The sequence below is a fragment of the Cryptomeria japonica genome, chromosome 11 (assembly GCF_030272615.1).
Source record: "Cryptomeria japonica chromosome 11, Sugi_1.0, whole genome shotgun sequence".
Taxonomy (NCBI): Eukaryota; Viridiplantae; Streptophyta; class Pinopsida; order Cupressales; family Cupressaceae; genus Cryptomeria; species Cryptomeria japonica.
The window spans coordinates 337,876,992-337,902,963 of NC_081415.1; the positions used below are offsets into that span (position 1 = coordinate 337,876,992).

The following is a 25,972-nucleotide window of genomic DNA, read 5'->3' on the forward strand; positions in this document are numbered from 1 at the left end:
TGGACTTAGAGAGGTCTTATATCTGGGTCATGTGATCAATGTTGATGGGGTGAAGGTGCATGAGGAGAAAATTCAAGCGATTCGTGATTGGCCCTGCCCTCGGAACATTACTGAGTTACGTGGATTCCTCGGTCTATGTGCTTACTACACGAGATTTGTGAGGGGCTTCTCTCAATTGGCAGCACCCCTAACAGACCTCACAAGGAGAGGAGCTTTCAGATGGAGAGAACAGGCACAGGGGGTCTTTGACAGACTCAAGGAGGTTATGAGCACTTGTCCAGTTTTGGCACTCCCTGACTTCTCGCAGCCATTTGTACTTGAGTGTGATGCTTCAGGTGTGGGCATTGGAGCGGTGTTGATGCAAAACAGACATCCCATTGCTTACGAGAGTAGGAAGTTGCGTGATAATGAGAGGTTGTATTCTACATGTGATAAGGAAATGTTGGCTATTATGCATGCATTAGCCAAGTTCAAACAGTATCTTGTTGGCAGCAAATTCGTGGTAAGAACAGACCACAACAGTTTGAAGTATTTCCTTGATCAGATAGAGCTCAATGATCATCAACAAAAATGGGTAAGCAAGATCCAGGCCTATGATTTTGACATCGAATTCATTAAGGGAAAGAATAATACTATTGCTGATGCACTTTCTAGGAAACCATCACTTGCTGCCTATGCTCATTGAGTGAGATTTCAGCAAATTGGAAGGCTCAACTTTTAGTTGAGTACTCCAAAAATCAGCATGCTTGTGAGATTATGGATGGATTGGTATTGGATGATAGGTACAGTGTGGTGGATGATGTCATTTACTACAAAGGCAGGGTATATCTTGTTCTGGGTTCTCAGTTGAAAGAACAGATTTTGCATGCTTACCATGATACTCCTACCGCAGGACACCTAGGGTATGGTAAGACTTACAGGGTGGTTCGGGAGAGATTCTCTTGGAAGGGTCTCAAAGATGATGTTCTACGTCATGTCCGTGAGTGTATGACGTGCCAGCAGAATAAGTCTGAGCATACTTTTCCTGCTGGTTTGTTGCAGCCCTTACCTATACCGGAACAGAAGTGGACAAGGATCTCTATGGATTTCATTACAGGTCTTCCTCGAGTTCAGGGGAAAGATTGTATCTACGTCGTAGTGGACAGGTTAACTAAATATGCCCACTTCTTTCCTATTGCAATTGATTTCACAGCATCTCAGGTAGTTGAGCTATTTTTCAGAGAGGTGTTTAGACTCCATGGCCTCCCCAAGACCATAGTGAGTGACAGGGATAGCAGGTTCATGAGTTCTTTCTGGCAAGAACTTTTCAGGCTCGCAGGTACGGAATTGACACCTAGTACCAGCTACCACCCACAGACAGATGGGCAGACCGAGATTGTTAATAAGTGGGTTGAGGGGTATTTGCGCAGCTATGTGGCAAGACAGCAGAAGGCATGGGTGCGTTGGTTGTATTTGGGCGAGTATAGTTATAATACTACACACCATATGTCTATTGCTATGACTCCTTTCAGAGCCCTCTATGGTTACGATGCATTATCTTTTGTTGATCTGGTTGTAGGTGACAGTAGGGCTCCTTTGGCACAGGATTGGTTACAAGAGAACCAGGATATCATGAGATCTCTCAAGGAGAATTTGCAGCAGGCACAGAATCAGCAGAAGGTCTACGCTGATCGGCACAAGACTGAGCGGGTGTTTGAAGTGGATGATATGGTTTTCCTACGTCTGCAGCCTTACCGGTAGAGCACCCTTAAAAGGGGTGGAGCTGAGAAGCTCAAGCCTCGTTTTTACGGGCCATACAGGATTCTCAGGCGTGTTGGAGAGGTTGCCTATGAGATTGAGTTACCACCTGGCAATCGTATTCATAATGCGTTCCACGTGTCCTGTCTGAAAAAGGCATTGGGGCAACATATTGTAGCATCTCCCGATCTACCTTCCTTGGGTGAGGAAGGTAAGTTGACGTTGGTTCCTGAGGAGATCTTGGAAGAGAGGGAACGCTGACTAAGGAGCAGGGTGATTCGGGAGTACTTGGTTCGCTGGAGGGGTCTCCCCATAGAGGACGCCACTTGGGAGGGAGAGGCTATTTTGCAGCATCTAGCTTTGCAGTTGCTTGTGGGCAAGCATCTCCGAGAGGGGAGGACTGTCATGTCCCCTCTTTAGCTCTGTCTAGCAGAGCCCTGTGAGTTAGCCTATTATGGAGACTTGTAGGCTGGCAATGGTGGATAGAGACTTAGTCGAGATATTCAGTGTTTGGATTTGGTGTTTCTGGCAATAGTAGACCAGTTTGGAGCAGTCCCTTGATTTTAGGAGGCAATTCCTACATTTTAGGAGGCAATTCCTACTTTTAGGAGGTTGTGACAGCGTCCAGGGTTGGGGTTCCATGAGACCATTCCTTGGTTTCAGTTTCAGGAGATTTGGGTGTGTTTCCTAGTTTCTAGGAGCATCCCTAGAATTTAGGGATGAGACTGCCAGTTGATCCATGATTTCCGACATCAGTCACAAACAGGCGACAGGTTCAATTTCAGGCTTTTGGTGTGTTTCGAGCTTTCTATAGCTATTTGGGTTATATTTTTAATATATTTAAATATTTCCTAAGTTAGCGTTTTAATATTTTAAATAAGGCTATGTCTATAGCCATTTTAGAGTACTAAGGGGTTTTTGGCTTCATCTGGATTCGTATGCCCATGTGTTATAGCTCGTTGGAAAGGTCTTGAACTTTTCTAAATGATTTTCACTTGCCAGGGTCCTTTTGGTGCTTGGAGTTATTTTATATTGAAAAAGTGGTGTTTTCTCTATACTTGGGCGCCCAATATTGGGAAATATGACTTTATATTAAAGCGCACTTTTCATATATCTTTAGGGTTTGATTTGGAAGGAAAGAGATATAAGGAGAAGGAAACCTAATTTCTCATTATCTTTTACATATTGAAAACTTGTTTGGTGCGATATTGCTCTGGTAGAGCAATTCTTCAATCTGGGACGCAAACCCCATGATTGGTACTGGCTAGGACGTAGCCCTCAGCTATTGATTGGCAGTGGATTCTTTTGGCATTGGCATTATTGGTCAGAGTGTATGCGCTATTCCTTGTGGAGATTCAGATTGCTTGGTGAGGGTTTCAGCAGGGTGGTTGAATTTCCCAGCTGGGGCGTGATTGTTTCAGCTTGATGCCACCATTACAGCAGGTACACTATACGCTGGAAGTGGTGAAGACTTTCATTCAGCCATAGCTGGTGTTCGTGGTTTGTGTTCATCATCTACCCTTCAGTTGGCACCATTATTGGACGTAAGCAGATCTCCAGTGCGTAGGGAATAATCAGGATATTATAAATCAGAAATCTGCCCGGTAAGATTTGTATCAATTCTGATTTAATTGAATGTTCTTACTTGTTTCAGTTTCCTTCCTTATTTGTTGTTCTTTATTCATTACTTGCTTATATATTCAAAAAAATACAAAAAGAAACCAAACATTCTGCAACTTCTCTCTATTCTGTAAGACCATCAGCAAAAATCACAGGAAAATATAGTTTATTATTTTTAAAATTACAACAGATCAGCAAGGGGATCCATCGGGGATCTTTCATGATTGACAGCGGAGCATCTCGACACATCACTGGATTTCGTGAGCACCTAGATACACTTGTGGAAAATTCAAATGAAGAAGTGACAATTGGTGATGACTCAAATTATCTAGTTATGGGAATAGGACCCTGCAATATCAACCTAAAGTCAGGCATATCCCTACAACTGACTGGAATTCTATTTGTAACTGGTATAAAGAGAAACCTTGTCTCAGTTTCTGCACTTGAAGATAAGGGTTACAGATTAACCTTTATGGAAAGGAAAGGTACTTGCTTGGCCAAAGAACTCCACCATCAAGAAAACCCACACCATTGGAGTAAGACAAGGGAGCCTCTACAGACTTTGCACCACTCCACCTCAAGCCTTGATTCATGAGACTCCAGATTTGAATGAACTTTGGCACGGAAGATTAGGGCACCTTCATTTCCATGCCCTACCTAAGATAGAGAAGATGGTGATTGGCTTACCCAAGCTAACTCAAAATTCGGAAGGAGCCTGCAAAGGGTGTGCCTTGGGAAAGAATACTAAAGGGTCTTTCAATTCTAGCAATAGTAAATCCAAAAATGTATTAGAATTAGTTCATTCTGATTTATGTGGACCCATGTGTGTACCCTCCTTAGGGGGATTTTTATATTATGTAATATTTGTAGATGATTATTCTAGGAAGACCTGGATATATTTTCTGAGGTACAAAGAGTCTGAAGAAATCCTTTCTAAATTTAAGGAATTCAAAGCTCTTGCAGAAAACATGACAGGTAAGAAAATCATAACCTTAAGAACAGACAATGGGGGGGAATACACTTCTAATATGTTTAAAGATTATTGTATAAATGTTGGGATTAAGAGGGAGTTAACTGTACCTTGTAACCCACAACAAAATGGGGTAGCTGAAAGAAAAAATAGGACTATAGTAGAAGCTGCTAGGGCTATGTTGTTTGACAAAAATATAGAAACCTCATTTTGGGCTGAAGCATCTAGGACAGCTGTGTACATTCAAAACAGATGTCCTCATTATCTTCTTGACAATAAAACCCCTAAAGAAGCCCTTACTGGTAACAAACCTGACATAAGTCATCTCCGGATCTTTGGGTGTCCAGTCTATATTCATGTCCCCAAAGAAAAGAGATCAAAGTTAGAACCTTCTAGAAGGAAAGGGGTATTTGTTGGGTACAGTGAAACCTCTAAAGCTTACAAAATATACATACCTGGTCAAAGGCAAATTGAACTAAGCAGAGATATCATCTTTGAAGAAAACATAGCATTCAAGAGATCCAAAAGCTCTAATGAATTAGAACACCAAGATCCTCCTACAAGCATGGATGAGGATTCCACCCTTGAGATTCAGAGGGAGACCCCTGAAAATGCTGAGCATGAAGTTCAAGACTTACCTTTAGAAGAACATTATCCCGAAACTAGGAAGAGAACACTTTGGGCTAAAAAGATGCTTCAAGAAGCTGAAAATTATGCTGCTCCAAAGGGGACCTTCATAGAAAGTAAGAGACCTAACCTATTTTCCAGTTATACTACCTTGATGAGTGAGATCATTGATGCAAAACTTTCATGTGTTGGAGATGCTCTCAAACATCAAGTTTGAAAAGATGCTATGTCAGAGGAGTATCAGTCAATTCTAAAAAATGATGTCTGGGATATTGTGCCTAGGCCTAAAGGCAAATCTGTGGTATCTTCTAAATGGCTCTTCAAAATTAAACAAGCAGCAGATGGCAGCATTGAGAAGCACAAAGCAAGGTTTGTTGCCAGAGGTTTCTCACAGAAAGAAGGTATTGACTATGAAGAGACATTTGCTCCTGTTGCCAGATACACTTCTGTCCGAGCAGTTTTGGCTATTGCAACATCTAAAGGATGGAAAGTCCATCAAATGGATGTTAAGACTGCTTTTCTGAATAGTAAGATTGAAGAAGAAGTTTATTTGGAGCAACCTAAAGGTTTTGTGATTCATAAGGCTGAATCACATGTCTGCAGATTAAAGAAAGCTCTATATGGACTGAAACAGGTCCCCAGAGCATGGTATGAAAGAATTGATCACTATCTCTTGGAATTAGGGTTTTCCAAGAATGAAGCAAATCCAAATCTCTACTACAAGGTAATCAATGGTGAATTATTAATTCTTATTCTTTATGTTGATGATCTACTAATCACAGGAGAGGATAATTGTATTTTTCGATGTAAGAAGGAATTAGCCTCCGAGTTTGTTATGAAAGATTTAGGAATTCTTCACTACTTCCTTGGATTGGAAGTTTGGCAGCAGGCAGATGGTATAATCCTTAATCAAGGAAAATACATCATTGATATACTCAAAAGATTTGGAATGATGGATTGTAGATACATTACCACACCTATGGAGACAAATCTGCACAAGCTAAAGGAAGCAGCTGCAGAATCAGAGTTTGCAGATCTTACCCTCTACAGAGAGATTATTGGATCTCTGATGAATTTGGTAAACACAAGACCTGATATATGTTATGTTGTTAATGCACTAAGTCAGTTCATGTGTGAACCTAGGGAAATAAATCTTGTTGCTGAAAAGCATATTCTGAGATATCTTCGAGAAACTATTGGTTTTGGTCTGAAATATAAACATGTAGACCTTGACCTACATGGATTCACTGATTCTGATTGGGCTGGAAGCGTAGTTGACTGGAAAATCACATCGTGATGTTGCTTCAGTTTAGGATCAAGAATGATCTCATGGATATGTAGAAAACAGTCTTTAGTTGCTCAGAGTTCTACAGAAGCTGAATACATTGCAGCCTCCATGGGAGCAAGAGAAGCAGTATGGCTCCGGAAATTGCTTGTAGGACTGTTTGGTCAGCCCTTAAATCCTACTGTCATCTATTGTGACAATCAGAGTTGCTTCAAGCTTTCAATAAATCCAGTATTTCATGACAGGTCTAAACACATTGAGATTCCTTATCACTATGTTCGAGATATGGTGGAAAGGAATGTGATCCGACTGAGTTATATTAGTACAGGTGATCAGATTGCAGACATTCTTACCAAGCCTCTCTCCAGGATCAAGATTGAACACTTTAGAGATAAACTTGGTATGGTTGAAAATGTTATTTAATTTTGAGAGATAGTCTCATTTATTCTGATATACTAATATATTTAAGTTGTTTAATGTGTAAACTCTTTTATTTGTCATGTGTGTGACTCCATGACTTCATGGGCCCCCTGTGAACATATTGAACGGTGACGACTTTTCAATAATAAACACTTGTTTCAAATTGATATTGTAAGGTGACGATTTTACAATTATCAATTTATCTATCTTGATGGATATCATGTGACTTGATATCTGTGGACACGTCATGATAGTATATATATCTCTGAGACATTATGGTAGATATCAGTTGGTTGATATCATTAAATAAACCATAATTATGATAGAGATCTTCATGGTGAATATTATGAACATAATTTTCGTGGACATGCCATGAATCATTATCAATATGGTAGGCATCATGTGAATTGATGCCAATGCACATACCTTACTTGATAACTATGAGTTATAGTGAGTATCATGAGACTTGATATTCATTGTTGAACCATATCTCTGAATATCACTATGGTGTGATATCTCTTCTCTTCACAATCAATGGATGAATTGTGATGTTTTCTCTAACATGAAATGTGTCATCCCTAGTTAAGAGGGAGTGTTAATTCTTGTAACGTCAGTCGTGCAATTTCATGATTCTGATGCATAAATTTGATTACATGTTAACATATATAATAATAGATTAACTATTAGTATATATGTTAACAAACAATGAATAAATCAAAATCGAATTATTGTGTTTGCCACCGGTTACACCGTTTCATGTTATCGGGTTGTGATTAAGCGATTCTTAATAAATCACGCTCCTCACGATCAGTCAAGTAAATGATCCTTAATGCTTGTTAACGTGTTGTGGTGAGTGGTACGTAGGAAAGAGATGTGTCTTCCCACGTGGGAAGACATATCTCTTCACTACGTAACCCCTCATTCACATATATAACATGCATACAATGAGGAGGATGAGGACACCGAAATCAAAAAGTGTTGTGCATCCTTCAATTCACACTACAGCAGTTCAAATACAACTTTCAGGTTATATCTCCATCTCTTCTATCTTCTTGATCACAGAATTTGAATAAACTTAACACTGAATGCAATAATCACCAATTTGACTTCTGAATGAAGCCAACCACAGCTGCAACAATTCAACTGATCTTTCATGGTCTCACCATTACCATGCATTGAAGAATGGGCGTTCTCCAATGAAGAATCCAGTCTGAAACCCTCAAGCTCCAAAACCCAAAGAGGAATGAGATATCAAGTATTCAACAATTAATGAAATTGATTTCTCAAAAGGGGGGGCTTTATGCAAAAACCCACAATTTGCAATTAGGGTTGCTTTTAGGGTTATAAAAATCTAATAAGTGTTAAAACACTTTTCAATATGCGCCCAACTATAGAGAAAATAAATAAACCACTTAAATAAATTTAAGTGAAATATTTTATTAAAAAGTTAATGTGACTTTATAATAAACGTCATTAATTAAATATAACCTGTAATTCACTGAAAAATTAATATCTCTCTCAATATGACTCCAAAAGATGAACTGTCATAAGCTGGAGATAAAGCTCACAAAACCCATGTGACCAGGGGCCTGTCTAAAAATAGCCAACTTCCCATCCATAAATAGAAAATCCCTCAAACGAAGTCAAAAACTGCTCAAACGAAGCCTGAACTGAACCCAACACTGAACGGAAGAACATCATCCTCCATCCGCTGTCTCCATGACCCTTAGTCCTATTGGTGTCTGTTTTATCATCTACGAAACATTAGGATAGGATACCCGAAGGAATTCTATCCTCTCCAGAAAAATCACTACTAATTCCAAGGTCTATATGTGCGAACAAGCGACTTTAGTGGAATAGCTTCTTGGGTAGTGTATGCTGAAATTTCAAGGGGGACTTACGTTTAACAAGTATCTTGAACTGCTGGACTTAGATGGATTTAGCAATTTTAAGCTCTCTTTTTTTTTTTGGATTTTCAGGGATTTAGGCTTTCAAAAGAAAGGGAAAAAGGGATAGGATTTGAGAAGGCTAATCTAATCCTACAAATTCTAGAGACGGTATCAACTGGGTGCTCTCGAGAAACCAAACCTTGCTTCGCCACACTAGGGACAACTGCACAAGGACGGTGCAATCTTCAATGGGTTGTGCTTATGATCGAGATGTTGGGATGCACAGGGGATGGGCTCAGACTAACTTTGCACGGTAAAATGGAAATCATCCATTTACCAAAAGTATGAGTGGAGATACACCATCAATTGACACTTATCAAATCCTTCATTCAAATTGACAACAATGAAAGCAAATCTAAATTAATTCTAACTAAGTGTTGAGGCAATTGAAACCATGAAAATCATTCAAATAATAGAGCTTACAAAGCAGCGCCATGCAATATATTATCTGGAAATGACCTTAAGCAACAATACATCAAAAACCTCACACTCTCCAAATGAGAGGAGGCAACCTTATATAGTTCTTCAAAATAAATGAATGGCCGAGATCAAACAGCGATCAAGGGCCAAGATTGAAAGTCTTAAACCCTAATTAGGGTTTCCCAAAATACTACAGCTCAAACAAATGAAAAAGTGACACGTGGCGCAGCTGCTAATTTCACTGAGGTGAGTGGCCACTTTCTTCTTTCAGAGATTCGACGTATCTGTACACAATGAGCTTGACCTCCTCCATGGTGCCACTTGGCAAACCGCCAATCTGGAAGTCGATGATGTCCACATCGTCGGTACATGTGGCGAGGATGCCTTCCCACTCAACTGCTTGGGTGAGGAAGTTCTCATCGATGGAGAGGAAGTTTGCAATCTTTGAAAGATCGCCTTTGTCAATCATCCCTGAATCCTTGAAGAAGCTTGCTTGAATCCTGGCTCTCAGGTTCTCTGCTTGTAAATGCTTCTCCCTTAGGCTTTCCTTCTTCCAGATTTCTGACGCCACACGAAATACCTTGCCCAGGATCTCTCTAACACTTGCCTCTGTCTCAAAGCACTTGGTCTCGGATTTCTTCAAAATCTCAATCCGAGTGACCGGAGTATAGTACCATGTGCTGAAGTCGTACCCATCTCCTGTCTGTATGATGCTCTCTTCGACATCCCTCGGATAACCTTCAAATGAGGGAGTATTTCATTCTGAATTTCATCCACCTCTTCCCAGTTGGAGGCTAGATCCTGGATACGATCGATCAGTAAAGAGGCTGACTCATGTGTCGATACTAAGTTTTCTACCAGTGTGTCAGCACGCACCGAAGCGTCTGAAATCCACTCCTTTGCTTGAGTGTACGAGCCCTTCATATCATCATAGTCTTTCATTGATTCCTGCTGAAGAGGCTATGGCGGGGTAACTGGAATCTCACAGTTGAGTGGGCTAGTAAGATGGAGAACATACTTCCTCCACTGCTGGTTCTCTTCTTCAACCTTCTTCCTCTTTTACTTTTCGTGAGCGAGACTCGCCTTTAGAACGTTGCAGGAGTCGTTGAAATATTGGACCTCTTGGTCCTAGGTGGGCTTACCCAGTTCTATGGTGGTGACCTCATAATCATCCGCGGTGACATTGTCTCTAGTCTTCCCTTCTTTGGGCACCGTTATCTGGACTGTCTTGAATCCTGCACTGTCTCTCTGAATTAGGGAGAACTTCCTGTCGGATTTGGGTGGTTTAGTTAGAGTGGGTTCATTCACCTTCTCCAAAAATGTTGCGGTGACCTCTTCGGAGCGGGCCTCCTTGGGAACCTTGGCCTTTATCCTTTCCCTCAACCAATCCGGAATGGTTGATTGCTCTACAGTGTTCCGGTCAAACTCATCATCTAACTCTCTTAGGTTTGCTGGTATGCCATCCAAGAAGACTGTAGGTGCTTCAGTTTGCTCTCTGTCTGGACTTTGGAAGACCTCTTCCACTACTTCCTTAACTGGTTCAGAAAGCACTCTTACTTCATCAATCATGCAAATGTTCATCTCTTGCTCCCCAGTTCCATTCTGATCGGGCGCAATGGAAGCAGCACTTAGGATGGAATGGCCTTCGCTGGACTTTCTTCTTTCACCTACAACCCTTTTCCCTGTAACCTTTGTGGAGCTTCCAACCAACTCCTTCCTCTTTCGAGACCCAACACTTTCTGGATTTCGAACATCCTCGGCGGAGGTACAAGGATTGATGGACATAGTATCATCTACTCCCATTAATTCATAAGTCAAGGTCACACCTTTGGCCTTCAACTGCTTTGTCTTTTCAGCCGCCCACCACCTTGAATACTCAACCACCGACCTCATGAGGTCTGCTAGATTTGATTTCTCTCCCTCTGTCCAATCTATCAAAACTAAGGGTCCATTTTTCATCTTTTCAAAGCCTGGCTGCTGAAGTTCTAGGCTTTCTTCTACCTGATCGGCAACTCTGGATACCTCTGTTGCTCTTACCATACTCAAAGGGATTCTTGACCAAAATCTCTTCCTAATCTCGAAGCTATCGGCTACATTAGCCCAGTAGTCTTCTAGATCCAGTTTGTGCTCAAACGTTGTTCCTTCGACCTTCTTTATCCTATGGAATGGGTCGAAATTCCTCCTCACTTTGTATTGATAGAAGGGATACCAGGCCAACTCCTTCTCAGCAGTCGCAGCAGCTTGTGATGACGGACATGTTTCCAGCCCATTGCCAATTGCAAGTGAAGACGTTCCTGCCTTCTTTTGCTTATCCCTTTGAATCACTATATACTCCTCCAACTGTCTTACAACCTCGAGCAACACTACTCGGTTGGTAGGGTAAGCTGGAAGCTTGTATGGAGGTCCGGAGAATCCTTGAATTCAGAGGTAAGTGAACTTTGGATATTGGATGTACCAATACCCGAATCGACCGATGAAGTCCATAGACTCCTGGGAGAGTCTTTGGTGCAGCCCACCTTGCAGTGTCCGAGTGATGTGCATAAGGAAAGTATCATTCACTCTTTTGAAATGGAATTTCTCTTCCATGTGGAGCTGGGGATAGCAGTCATATACTGGAAACTGGTTCTCCTTGTTCCCTACTTCTCCTCTACAAGTGAGACCTCTGTATCTGTAAGTCCTGGCCAAGGAATAAAACAGGTAAGAACTCATGAAGAAAGTCCTATTTGTCTCCAGGTTCCTCAGTTGGCTGTCTAGGTTGTCACTGATCATCCTGGCCCAGTCTATCATTTTTACTCCATTGATTATTTCATTAATGAAATAATACATCCAGGGTTCGAATGGAGCTCCTTGAGGATTTCTCATTCTTCTATTGAGCAGGACAATCATGTCCCCAATGTCCTCCTTGAAGTATGCTCGCAATAGGCTCTTTCTCTGGAGTTTGGAGGCGCCCTTCCTCGGCTTGTCTAGCCAGGAGTACACACCGTCAGCTTCGTCCTTTGTCATATACACTGTGTTGTGGTACTCTGGGATTCTGAAGACCTCTCTGATGGCCTCATCACTGATATTCGCAAACACTCTTCCATCAGGTGCAACAATGTCCTTACTGATGGGGTTGTAGTGTTTGGCACATTCAACTACTAGTTCATTGCACTGCATGGTGGGGAGGAAGCCAGCAGCATGCACGATGCCACTCTTCATCATCTTTCGCGCAATGGTGGTAGGCACAAGGTTGTCCGGACCAAACATTCGCTTCTTGAATTCCCTCAGATTGATGTGTCCGAGGTTGGTGTCGCTGATGTTCTTCCATTTTGAAGTCATCCACGACTCGGGAGGAGCATCTTTGTCTACTTGAAATTTCATAATGTCTAGGGCCTGCAGACAAACAATGAAATTCTAAGTTAGAAAATAATTTGCAAAGTTTTGAAAATAATGGGGTTGTGAAATGGCTAAGTGTTGGAAAATTTTCATTTTATTCCCATACTTAGCCAGAAGAATTGGATTTTCACCTCAAAAACCCTCAATCTTAAGGCTGGTCGTAGTTACCACCAAGTGTCAAAACTTTCAAAAAATTTCATACTTAGCCAAAAAAAAATGATTTTCTTTCTCCAAAATTTTGGAAAAAATCATTTATTAAATTCTGGAAAATATTCAGAAAATTCATAATTTTAATTTCACCTCTGACTTGGATAGAAGTAAGGCTAGAATTTTCTCCAGAATACTCAGAAAATTCAGAAAAGTTTAGATAATTCTTCCTCGTACTAGTTGCCTTTCTCCAAAAATCTGTAAAACTTTTGTTAAAAAAGTTATCTAACTTCCAGCCAAAACTTTCTCCAAAAATCTGTAAAACTTTTGTTAAAAAAGTTATCCAACTCCCAGCCAAAACTTTCTCCAGATGATCTTCAGAGTGAAATACTTCACTAAGCTCTCCTTAGTAACTTTGAACTTCTTGGTGTAATAATGAAGTTGATAATAAAGTATTTGTAGACAAGGTTAAATCTTCAAGTAGACACCCTTAAAATCTTCCAACTCATACTTCTAATTTTAACTTCATGTTTCCTAATTTTAAGAAGATATCTCAAAAAAAACTTTCCATTTTGAATTAAGTTTGAAAATATCTAATAATCCTCCAATATTCTCTTTCAAAAAAAAGCTTTCCATTTTTTATTTAATATCTCAATAATCTTCCAATATTCTTTTTCAAAAAAAACTTTCCATTTTTGATTTAATATCTCAATAATCTTCCAATATTCCTTTTTCAAAAAAAACTTTCCATTTTGGATTTAACTGTGAAGATATTTAATAATCCTTAGATATTTTCTTCATTTTGGATTTAATTTTGAAATCTTTGTGGACTTTTGTGACATCATGTTGATTTTGTTTGACGTTCCATGTGTAGGCGGACTTTTGGAAGTTTATCTTCATCTTCTTCAAGTTTTGGCGGACTTTGCCTACCTCTCCAAGGTATGGCTGAGTTTAGAGGTTGCTCTCTATCTTGGGCGGACTTGGGGGACCTCTCCTCATGACCCTCCTAACCTTGGGCGGACTTTAGGCAAAGCTCAAGCACGGCGAATTTTGGCTAAGGCATAGGGCAGACTTTGGGTGTTGGCCTAGGCGACTTACACACCATCATGGGCGGACTTCAAGCACCAAGACCTTGGGCGGACTTCTAAGCAACATCCCCAACATGGCGGACTCTGGTGGCACCTCCCCATGTGAAGATCTTGGGCGGAGTTTGGATGCATCTCCTCTGGGCTCTCTTAACCTATGGCGGACTTTGGAGGCTCTCCCACCTATGGCGGACTTTGGAGGCTGCTCCCATATGACCTCCCACATACACATGGCGGACTTTCTTGTCCATCCCCTAGGGCGAACTTTAGGCAAGGTCCCCATCACTTGGCATGCTTGGGCGGACTTTAGGCTATACCCCTATGCACCCCGCACATACATGGCGGACTTTGGACATAGCCCCTCTTCATGGCATCATTCATACAAGGCTCAAGGCGGACTTTAGAGGGTCTTCAACACATGGCGGACTTCTAGAGGGTCTTCTCTTCATGGCCTCCCGCATCGTGGTGGAGTTTGAACCTGCAACAATACTTTAAAACCCTTGTTAGCCAGACTTAGACGAATTTCTTAGAAAAATTTCAAAATTTCACAGCTTAATCAAATTTAACAGGATTAACTTGAAATTTGAAATCCATGCCTAGGTGGATCATATGAAGCAGCAAAAAGCCTAAAATCTAGGGATTTATCTTTTTAGGTCAAAACTTGGAATTTTCGAGTTCCGGTCGAAGCTGGTCAGTGGTGCAAGTGTAAACCCTAGGTTTGCATCCCGAAAAAGCAAAAAGCCTAAAATCTAGGGATTTAGCTTTTTTAGGTCGAAACTTGGAATTTTCGAGTTCCAGTCGGAGCTGGTCAGTGGTGCAAGTGTAAACCCTAGGTTCGCATCCTGAAAAAGCAAAAAGCAGATATCCCTTAAAATAGGGAAAACTTTCCAAAAATAGCCATACCGGGGATCGGGCTGAAAATGCCAAAAACCAAACTTCCTAAAAAATAGGAAAAAGCGAAAAAGCAAACTTGTCCAAATTCGTCCAAATCAATTGCGATCTTCGTCCTTTGGCCTTTCTAGGCACTTTGACGGCATCCGAACTCTAGTATCACTTGGCTTGCAAAAACTAGCTTTCAATCTCTAGGACTTGAACCGTTCAAAACTGAGCAAGGCTTGGTGAAACTGCAGCAAAAGGTCATAGGACACTAACAAAACCCTAGAAAGCAGGAAAAGAGAGGGTCCCCATTTGCAATGGGGCGATGTGTGAAAAAGGTCACAACATGTCCATACCCTGTTAGCCTACGAGGGTCCAGGAAATAAGCTAACTCATCAACTCTAAAGCCCTGACTAGGATGGGGACATCACAGATATTCTAGCTAGCAGCATAAGTTGAGAATCGTGTGAATTCTTGGAAGTGATAGAGGATGTTGCGAGGCTAAAAATCATAATAAACAAGGATCTGATCCATATTACATACGGCTCATACCTGGTGTATAAGATTCATTATGCAGATATCAGATTCAAAGTCAGTGATTACACTTGCGCAGTGTTAAGGAATAAGGGCTGGTGAATGCAGAAATCATCATTAACAGCGTGTAAAGAAAGAACAATAATTTAATATGAAAATGTCAATAAATAAAGGAGCACTGAAAGCAGCGATAAAATATTTTATATAAAGGAAGCCGCTAAAATAAAGAAATCACTACAGTTCAAAAGGTAGTAAAAAACAGACAGCGATCATAATTCCTAACAGCGATTACAAGGAGAAAGAAGTATGCAAACAATCCAGAGTCTGTAAGCATTCAGAAGACGGTAATTTATAAGTAATAGCGATATCAACATTAAGACAAAGGCTGCAATTTTTTAGCATGATAGTTTGAAGGCTGCGATGGGTTAGTAGCACCGATTATGGTCTGAAAACATTATTTATTCTATGATAAGATTCAGCAATTATGAGTTAAGGAAAAGACACAAGTTTAGGAAAAAATGATACGATTATGAAATGGAGTTTTATGTTTATTAAAAAGACACAATGAAATAATATTATATGACAAGGTGTGAGTTAATATTAAAAAACAAATGGTTAGCATTAAAGAGAAGACACAACCTTTCTATGAAAAGACATGTGAAGATGTGAAGTATATAAAGAAAAGATATAATTCATTGATTGGTGTGAGAAACATGTGTGAAAAGTGAATATAATGCATATGAAAGGAGAATAAGAAAGGAAACTAGTAACTGTGTATATGTTTCCTGAAGATAATCAATCTCTATAGCAGATTAAGAGAAGGCTTTATATAGAAGAAATTTATTAAAGGGGAAGAGTATGAAGAATGTGTTGCAGATTTAAGAAGACAAAGTGATCAGTTTTAACAGATTTATTTATATTCTATGAGCACCATTATGAATATATTATGAGACTTGTGAAGAGGATTCCATGCAGAGGTAAAGAAGACTTTGAAGCAGAATCATAAAGCATATTGAAGTTAGTTTTGTAAGAAATGGTATGGCAGATTTATGAGGAGATTGTAATCAATTGTAGTAGATTTATTGTCCCCATAATACCAGTTTGAAGAAGAAAATTTGTGTATGAAAAGATTGAATTGTCCATCATACGTTGAAGAAGCAACAATCAAGGTGGAACCGAGTTCTGATTTGAAGGTTGGTGCCTCATAGAAAAGAGATTGGTGTCTCTTGCTGAGTTGGTGCTCAGTTGTGGCAGTTGGTGCTTCCAGTGGGTTGGTGCCTATAAATTCAGAAGTGGGAGTTTGTGCTCACAAACAAACTTAGGAGTCGATACCTCTACTAGGTTGGTGCCTACAAACATTGTAAAAGAAGAATTATATAAAAGCATTGATTTGTCGTGGTTTTCTCCAATTTGGGTTTCCACATAAAACACCATATTGTTGTGTTCTTCTATGCATGAGTGTTGAAAGATAGTGAACAATGCTATTGTGATTAATAAATTTAAATTGGTAAAATTTGTTATTATACTGATTCACACCCCCCCCCCCTTCTCTCAGTATAACAGTGTCCTTCACTGTAGGATGGACAGATTTTATACCAACAAGAACTTCTTTTATTTTGAAAAAAAGGGAGATCGAAACTGTGTCAATGTTATCCTTGGCACTCTTTCCAATAACCATCCTATTGATGCCATGATCAGATTGCAGAAGTTTTCAGGTGAAGAGAAAGTCAGGAGGTCTAATAGCTTGAAAATTAACACTAGCCTTCTCAGTAACCAAAAATGTATTAATAGGGTCTTCACTATTACAGAAATTCATAGAAAATTGTTCAATGAGATGTCCTAAATTGATCAATGGAAGAACAATGTGAGCAGTTGGAAATGTCTCTCCCAAACTATTGGGAAGAACTTAGCTCTAGACAACATATTTAAAAAACAAGAAAAACTCCCGTATTGTGAGAAGCTCTTACAAGATGACCCAAATAATGACATTCTTGTAGAGAATTTAATTAATGCCAAGCATGAGTTAATGAAAATTCAAAGGTTTGAAGACAAGGGCCAAATTGAATTGGAATAAAAAAAGGTGACAGCAAAACCCAAAAAATTTCAATTGCATAAAGGCTAAGTTGTCAAGTTCTGCAGGGAAGCCCCCGAGTCCCGGTCCGGTTCACCACGGCTCCAAGCCCGGGTCCAATTCCCTGTGGGTTCGAACAAGGTTCAGCCCTGTGAACCCAAGATGAACCCAAAGAGAATAGGAAGGAATTTCAAGGAACCCATGAGGAATTTGGTGCTTAAGTGAAATTTTTTCGACTTTTTTATTGTGTTATTTTTACCAAAAAAGCAAATCCGACCCCCTCCCTCTTAAAACACCAAAAAGGTAAAACCCATTTCATTTTTTTGCACAATAGAATGAAAAACAAAACTTCTTTGCTCCATTGCTGAGCTTTATTTTTTGCTTGCCATTGCTCAAAGAGAGTTGAAGATTGATTGTTGCTTGTTCCTAGCTGGTTCTTGTGCTACTCTTGCACGGTAGCAAGTGTAGATTCGTTCTCAAAGAACATTGAAGAGGAAGATTTCAACAAGAGAGGTAGGTTTTTGTAGTTCTTTTTTTTTTCCTTGCAATTTTTTTACAAATTGAAATGAACTCTATAGTTTTGTTTTATTTTTTCATTTTGGTTTGTAGAATGGGAAGTGCTTCTAGTGCTAGGAACAAACCTCATTTTAAAACAGACCCAAACTCTCCCCTTTGGAAATATGTGGAAATGGTAGAACAACTTCCAACTGGAAGAGATTATCTTTGGATTTGGTCTCATTGCAAAGAACCATATAGGAGCTCATACAATTAAGTAAAAGGACATTTGTGCTTTATCCCTCAAAAAGGCATCAAATTTTGTCTGGAAAAGCCAAAAGGTAAAGGCCTTCTTGTAGAGGCACAAGAATTGGCATATGTTGAAGAGCAAGCAAAAGCGATGAAGCAATTGGGAAACAATCTTCTCATAATTTGGCAACCATCATTTTCCAATCTTGAACATATAACGGGGCATGCATTCTTGTCTATACCTCAAGAACAACCTCTACCATCACAAGAGAGCAAAGGGACTGCTGGAAACATCATTTCACAATGAGGGTGGACAGACTATCAAGCAAGACATAGCTAGATGCATTTCTACTAATTGATTGGCATTTAATGTTGTACGCTCACCTTATTGGCGAAAAATGGTGAGATCAATTAATGAGGCTCTGAAGGGGTTCAAGGGCCCAAGTTATGAGAAGGTGCGTACTTCCTTATTGCCGAAAGAGGTGAAACATGTAGAGAACTCCTTGAAGCCCATCAAGGATTCATGGATCGAAACAGGGGTGTCCATCATATCTGACGGATGGAAAGATGCAATAAATCGCCCATTGATAAACGTTATTGCAGTGTCCCCTAAAGGGGCAATGTTTTCAAGATCAGTGGATTGTGAAAGGTAGATGAAGGACGGTCCATTTATTGCTAATATTCTTTTCCAAGCCATTGAGGAAGTTAGCCCTCAAAATGTTGTTCAAGTGGTAATAGAAAATGCCAAAAATTGTAGGGCTATTGGGTTATTGATTGAGGAGCCCTATCAACACGTTTTTTGGACACCTTGTTCTCTCCACTCACTCTACCTAATGCTGCAAAAAAATAGCAATAAAGTTGATTGGATCAAACATATGTATGCTAAGGCCAAGGAGATCCAAATGTTTATCACCAACCACCCTATGTCATAAGGCATATTTAGACAATTCTCGAGATTGGAGTTGTTGAAGGTAAGTTAAATTTAAAATTTAAATTTATTATTTAGTTATATAATAAATGTTTAGTAAACTTTTTAATTTAATTTTAATTTTAATTTTTTTCTTATTTTGATTTTGAAATAGGTTGCGGAGACCCATTTTGCCTCCAACACACTCGTGTTGAGACGACTTGTGAACATTCATGTGACACTAGCTAGCATGGTAATCAGCCCTAATTGGAGAATATGGAGGCAATCTAACACTACAAGAGCAGCAAACATTAAGAGAATGGTACTAGATGACTTTTGGTGGGATCGTGTTGAGTACCTCCTGAATTTAACTAAGCCTATATTGAGCATGATCCATTACACTGACATGGATGGGCCTTATTTGGGTGAGGTATATGATGGCATCGACTCAATGATTGAGAAGATGAAAGTCGTCATAAATGCAAAAGAGCAAGATCCAAAAGAAACATTCTTCAAACAACTAAAACAAATCATTGTGGAGAGATGGAACAAAATGACCACTCCATTGCATCTCCTTACCTTTGAATTGAATCTGAAGTATTATAGACTGATCTCCTATTGACACAAGAGCTGTCCCATGTAGAGATCCCAAAGTTGCTCAAGGGTACAAGGCAGCCCTTCATAGACTCTTTCCCCAAGATCTACGACCTGCAGTGAGGGCTGAATTCATGAGTTTTTCAAGCACAAATGATTGTGATCTTGAAGCTCTTTTGGACAAGGGTAAAGTTCCTGCTCATAGTTGGTAATACTTCCATGGAGGAGCATACCAGCACCTACAACCTATTGCCATCAAAATCTTATCACAAATAAGTTCTTAGTTATTTAAAAAAATCTTCTATCCTGTTTTTATTTTTATTTATAACTCTTTAACTCTCTAATTTCAAAATATTAATAGGTTGCTAGTTCATCTTCATCAAAGAGGAATTGGAGCACATACTCCTTCATCCATTCAATAAAGCGCAATAGACTACACTCCAAAAAGGTGGAGGACTTGGTCAAAGGCGGAGGACTTGGTCTTTGTACATTCAAACTTGCAGCTCCTCACACACAATGAAAATGCCTACAAACAATGGGAGACAAAATAGTGGAATATTGTTCCAAAGCATGCTTAGTTAGATGATCCAGTGTCCTGCCTTGCTGAACTTAAAGTTGATGATGATCATCATGAGCTACCAAGCGATCATTAGATGAAGTTTGCTAGTACCATTGCCAGTGCCAATGCCAATGGCACTGTATGTGGTTCTTCTAATTTACCACAGCATATAGAGGATGATGATGTTATTTTTTATGACCCATATGATATTTGATCAGTGATGGCTGATTGTTGACACTTGTCATTATTATTTTTGAACCAAAACATTAACATGGTGGTGTATTTACTATTTTACTATGTTATTTGAGCTAAAACATTAATATGGTGGTGTATTTTTCTATGCTATTTGACTATCAGCATAGTGGTGTATTTTGAATTTAACTACTACTGCATATATGCACATATTTTTTATTTTTATATGTTTTTGTACTAATGAACCCAAAACCACAAAAAAAATTTGGCCGAACCCGCGAACTTGAACCTCAAACCCAAAAACCCGAGCCCAAACCAAGACCGGCAACTTAGCATAAGGGCTAAGAATGTGAAGGGGGAGATCAGGCCAATTCTTATAAAGTTCAGATTACTGGTGCATAGGATATCAAAAAGGAAGTCCATAAATTTTATCAGGAGCTCTTTTTAGCTGAAGACTATAGTAATTCTTGTATGGAAGTTGAAGAACTTAGTGAGGATGTCCACCAAGATGAAATTAGTATGGTCATTAGCTCTTTCTAGAATGATGAAACCCCAGGTATTGATGGTCTACCAGCTGAGTTTAATGAAAAAAAAAAATGTCAGCTGGATTAGCCAAGACTTCCTGAATTTGTATAAGGACGCTACTGACAGAGGAACCTTAAGCAATGAGATCAATAGAAGAGTCATCAGGCTTTTACCTAAAGACGGGGATAGAGCTTTAATTAAAAATTGGCAACCCATTACACTCATTAATGTCTCTTAAAAAATCTTGGCAAAACTGCTATCTCTTAGATAGAAGGAATCTTGCCTAACTTTATTAACTACACCCAAACTGACTTTATCAAAGGCAGATACATTCTTGAAAAATTAATGACTAGCTGGGAAGCTATGAAATGGGCTAGGTACTCTGGACAAGATGTGGAAATGATGCTTATTGATTTTGAAAAAGCTTTACAGAGTTGAATGGTCCTTTATCTTATTGATGCCAGAGGCTTTTGGTTTTCCAGAAAAATTTTGCAGTATGGCGAGTACCTTATTCAAAGATGCTAATACCCAGATTCATATTAATGGCTCACTTCCTGGTCCCATCTCTCTTCAGAAATCCATTAGACAAGGATGCTCCTCAGCTCCTACATTGTTTTTAATTATTGTTGATGCCCTACATTACCTTTTGAGAGCCTCTTTGAGTAATGATCCCATCGAAGGTATTTCTCTGCCTAAAAAGGATAATCTTTTGAGCATACAATTTGCAGATGACATAGCACTGTTTGTTGAGATGGAAGAAAATATTTGAAAGCTTGATACATGCTTTAGATGCTTTTTGCAAAGCATTTAGGGCAAAGGTCTCAGAGAGCAATTCTATCATTCTTAACTGGAAAGATGACCCTCCTTCTTGGCTCAGTAAGTTTGACTACCAATGGAGAGGCCCTAGCAAACAGTTCGATATCTGGGGATCACATTTGCTGTCGGCCCCACTCAAAAATATGTGGAATTGGATAGCTGTTATATTTGAAAAGGAAATTTTGAAGTGGAATCCAAATAATCAATACTTGTCCTTGGCAGGCAGAGTACAAGTTTACCAAAATAATTCTGTCCTCGTACAGTATTTACAATGCCTCCATGTGGTGTTTAGCAGCTATTAATTTAAAGATATTCATAAAAGCATCAGGGAATTTTTATGGTCTAAAGGGAAAAGCACAAGCAAGAGGAATGCAGTCCATTGGAAGTGGTGTTGACTGGAGAAAAGTAGAGGGGGCTTAGGTCTTAAGGACTTGAAATAACAAGGTATTGCCCTTGCTAATAAATGGATTCTTATTACTTAACTCCTTTTGTGGGAATGACCCCTGGAAGGGAAGGTCTTGATCAGAAATAATGTCCAACTGAGTGTTCCTAAGAAGGCTAAACAGTGGAAGGGGTAACACTCGCAAGATTTTATTTTGGTAAGTTCCATGTCCCTCCATTTGGTTCTAAAATCTTCAGGAGTATCTAGAAGGCTTGGGAGTTGGTCAGAGATTGTACTAAAGGTGATAACCAGATAATTAATGGTTCCAATAGAATCTGCAGTTTCAGATCCATTTGGTGGAGTCTGTATTGGAAGAATAAGCCTTTGGCACTCTTCAAGCCTGTTCTGCTAGGCTTGGATTAATAAAGGGATTTGTGATTTCAGTCATATTTTTATTTTTTTTATTAAAACCAGCTCCAAAGTTGCCATTGTATTAGCTCTAAATTTTTACTTCCCCATACTCAAAAAGAAACTTTTGTCACTATTTAAAAAGCTTGTCAAATTTTTCAGTTTCCCCTCAAACTCAATTTCAATACAGAGATTTCTGAGAACCTTGTTTGGTGGGATAAGATTACAATTGAGAAGGTTAACACAAAGAAAATCTATTCCTCTCTTATCTTCCCCCTGGATCTCTTCAATCACTTTAATTGCTGCTGTCATCTTTCTCTTAGTCGATTTCAGCGGTCTAAGGTCCTCAAAAGATGTTGGTCTTCTCTTGTTGATGCTAAGAAGTCTTGGTTTAGGTGGTTTTTGTTACTTAAAAATCTTGCTGTTAATTTATCATTCTTGAAAGCTGGTAACAATTGTTGCTCTGTTTGTGATTGTGTTAGAAACTGTTGAATATCATTTCTTTGATTATGTTTTTACAAGAGAAGACTGGAACCTTTCATCTCACGGTAATGGGAATTGAAACAGATCTAACATTGTTTCTTGGCAAGAGGTCTTTTTTGGTTATGTGGATGGAGTTAAATGGTAATTGCAATCTGTTTTGGTTTATTTTTACTACTGATGTCTTGTGGTCCTTGTGGAAAATGAGAAATAAAGATGTATTCCAGGGAAAGAGTAGACAACTTACTAATGTCAAAAAAAATTTCATTGTTCTTGTGATGTAAGTAGAGATTCTCTATTTGGTGAAATACCTCGACACTATTTGTACTATATAGTAGATCATCATGCATGATATGATCTATCATATTAAATTATTAAAACATTCATAGTGATCTTGTTTTTTAACATACTCTACAAGAATATCAGAACCAAAACGATTAAATTCTTCTTCTTTCAGTAGACCAAAATAACGATTTTTAAACCATTATTTAAATTGTTTCAAGACCAGATATCTTTCCATCAAACAGATCGCCATACGTCTTCACAGTGAGAATATTTTTATTTCTTAAAAATAAAATTTCTATTTCAAATGCCTCCTACATTACCCGAGAGATTTGAAAGCATTAACGTAATTTGATATAGTCATTCAATCTGAATGCTACATGAAAAAAGAACATAAACCCAAAACCATTTCTTTTTGAAGTTCATCTTTCTATATAAAGGGTAATATGGATATTGTACGATTTCCTATTAACATGCTGAATTATTTCTACCGAGTGAGTCCTCCAAGAGACTCGTGATGTTTTCTATTACTATGCAGGTTACTCTTACCTTAGAGATTCCCAATGAAAAGTTCAGAGAATTGCTTGATACAGGTCAAACTAATATCAAAAGAGCAGAGATTAGATTTGCCAAATTCTGGCCACATGGAAAAGAAGGAAAAAATAAGTTTGTCAAAGGGTATATGGAGTTTCAGAATAGATACCATAAATGTACTTATGAGATGCTGTTAGAAGACATGGGTTTACAGGAAAAAGTTGAGAAACCTGTTCCGGATATTGACCTGGAATTGGTGGAATCAAATGGCAAGAAAATGTCCGAGATCTCCCGTCCTATTCGCTTCTTTGAAAGGGGCAGGGGCAGAGGCAGTGAAAGTTGGGACATCTATTAGCTTCAGTGGAGCTCTTTTTTGGTGTTTTGATATCAGTTGCAGACCTTTTATGACGTCATGTCTTATGTAACAATGTAATCATCTTCTATTATCTGTTTCAGAGCTACTCTCGGTTTTGATGTGCTTTGAACTGAAAACTCTTAGTTCTGGGTTTGCTCAGAGTGATCTTGAGCATATATTATAACCTGCATCTTTTACTAATATACAATCAATTCAAAAAAGAAAAAAAGAAAAAAGAAAAAAGAAAAAGAAGATGAAACTAAAACTGAAAATATTGAGATGGACAACAAAACTTGTTGAAATCGAAAACTTTTCTTATGTCTGTTTTCGGAATAGTTATTAACCACTTGATCCTGACCTCATGCGCTCTCTTGTTTAGTTCAGAAACCATTATCTTAAGTGCAGATATGAACTATTCTCTATGAGAGAGAATCAACCCGAGGGATTTATAAGAGTCCGGTTTCAAAAACATATATCACCTAATACAAATCAGCGGAATGTCTATATGTCCCTAGGTGCACCAGTACCACACACTCTCATAACCAAAGTTAACCCCATAGATTTATTTGGCTGTAGTCCTAAGCCCACCCTCCAGTTTAAGCTGAATTCATTCTGGAAAGTAGTTTTAGTCCCCGAAGAAAGAGACGGGAACTCATAAAAAGGATAGATCTGCCAATACTCTCTGCAGAACTATATCACGAATTTCGCATGTACTTACATGATGACAAGGACAACAAAATAGGAAAGCAGAATTAAATTATGATTGGGATTGGGATTAGGCAGTAAAAGCAGAGGTTATTTCATGTGTGAGATAAATAATTCAACAATCTCTCTGTCAAATATGTATGTAAGTTTAATCCTTCGTTTCTTACACTAAGAATTCCGATTTCTCGTGCACCCAAACAACCCGAACAACGAGAAAAAAAATTCTGTATTCCTGCAAACAACAACAAAAATCAAAAAACTGCAGGGGGTGCTACAGCTCAGATGCAGTGGATGGTCCTGGTGAACCCTGGCTACAATTTCCAAATACATTTATTTACCTTTCCGTCCATTGCCACTAGAGATAAACCCTAAACAATATTTGTACATGACTGCTTCTACTTTTGCATAAATAGTAGGCAATGTGTCTCAGGAAGGATACCTGGCTGCTGGGGTCGGTGGAGACGAAGTCGACTTTTCTACTGTAAGCCGATCCATTCTGTTTCGCATTCCAACTTCACTGTCGCTCTCGCTGATGCTGCTACCATTAACCCATGCCCCCTTCTCTTCTCTTATCGAGGTGATCTTTGACCTCGACAAGCTGAATGCTTCTTTCAAGGGTTATCAGGTGCGAAAGCAACGCTAGTTGAGAATGGAACTCCAGACCTGGCTTAAAATGACCTAGTATAATGAGAAAATAAAAACAACTTAAATTATAGTAAAAAATTTGAGAAATTTGAGACCTTTGCTAAATGAAAGTTTTGAGCTTATTTATAACTGCAATTATATATAGACAAGTGGTCACATAGGGAAGAGTAATCATTTTGATGATTTTAAGGGATCACGAGACATAAAATTAGCACATTGTCAAGAGATATGTTGGCTATTAGATAGATAATAGTTTTTTTTTTAACAATGCTTTCAGATATTAGATAGATAATAGTTTTAACGAAGTCATAAGCTTTTAGTTGTTAAGATACTAGTATATTTATATTTTAAAAATATATGTAAAAAATATGTTGAGAGATGATTTTAAAATAGATCAAGTGGCAAAATGGCGGAGCGGAGTGGGTTCTATGGCTTCTGGAAGCACGAGGGTTTTCGTTACAGAGGCGGAACAGAGCGGTGATGGTCGTTTCAGAGGAATTTCAGCCACGGCTAGAAAGATAGCAATCGACAACCACCGATACAAAGCTCTTGGTCATGGAAGGCTTCGGGGGAACACAAAGTTTTGGAGCAGGGGGAGAGAAGACAGACACAAATCTCCACGAATGCAAAAGGCAGGTTTCTTTCGGGGATATCGTGACTTTGGTTCTGGCCCCAAAGTGGATTTCAGGACGGTGCAGGAGAAGTTCTGACAGTCGAAACTATCCTCA

General features: G+C 39.0%; 1 protein-coding gene across 5 annotated transcripts in view; it reads right to left on the reverse strand.

Annotated features, from left to right (window-relative positions):
• The window catches only part of LOC131074919 (uncharacterized), a 158,081-nt gene extending 132,751 nt beyond the window's left edge, over positions 1–25,330 (reverse strand). For 2 of the 5 annotated variants that reach the window (XM_058011676.2, XM_058011667.2), the window contains exon 1: positions 25,039–25,328. In XM_058011676.2, the coding sequence (XP_057867659.1) occupies positions 25,039–25,106 (68 nt within the window). In that variant the 5' untranslated portion in view covers positions 25,107–25,328. Of the gene's footprint in view, positions 1–25,038 lie in introns of all 5 variants that reach the window. The other 3 variants (XM_058011660.2, XM_058011682.2, XM_058011693.2) reach the window with 3 other exon arrangements.
• Positions 25,331–25,972: the final 642 nt, after the last annotated feature.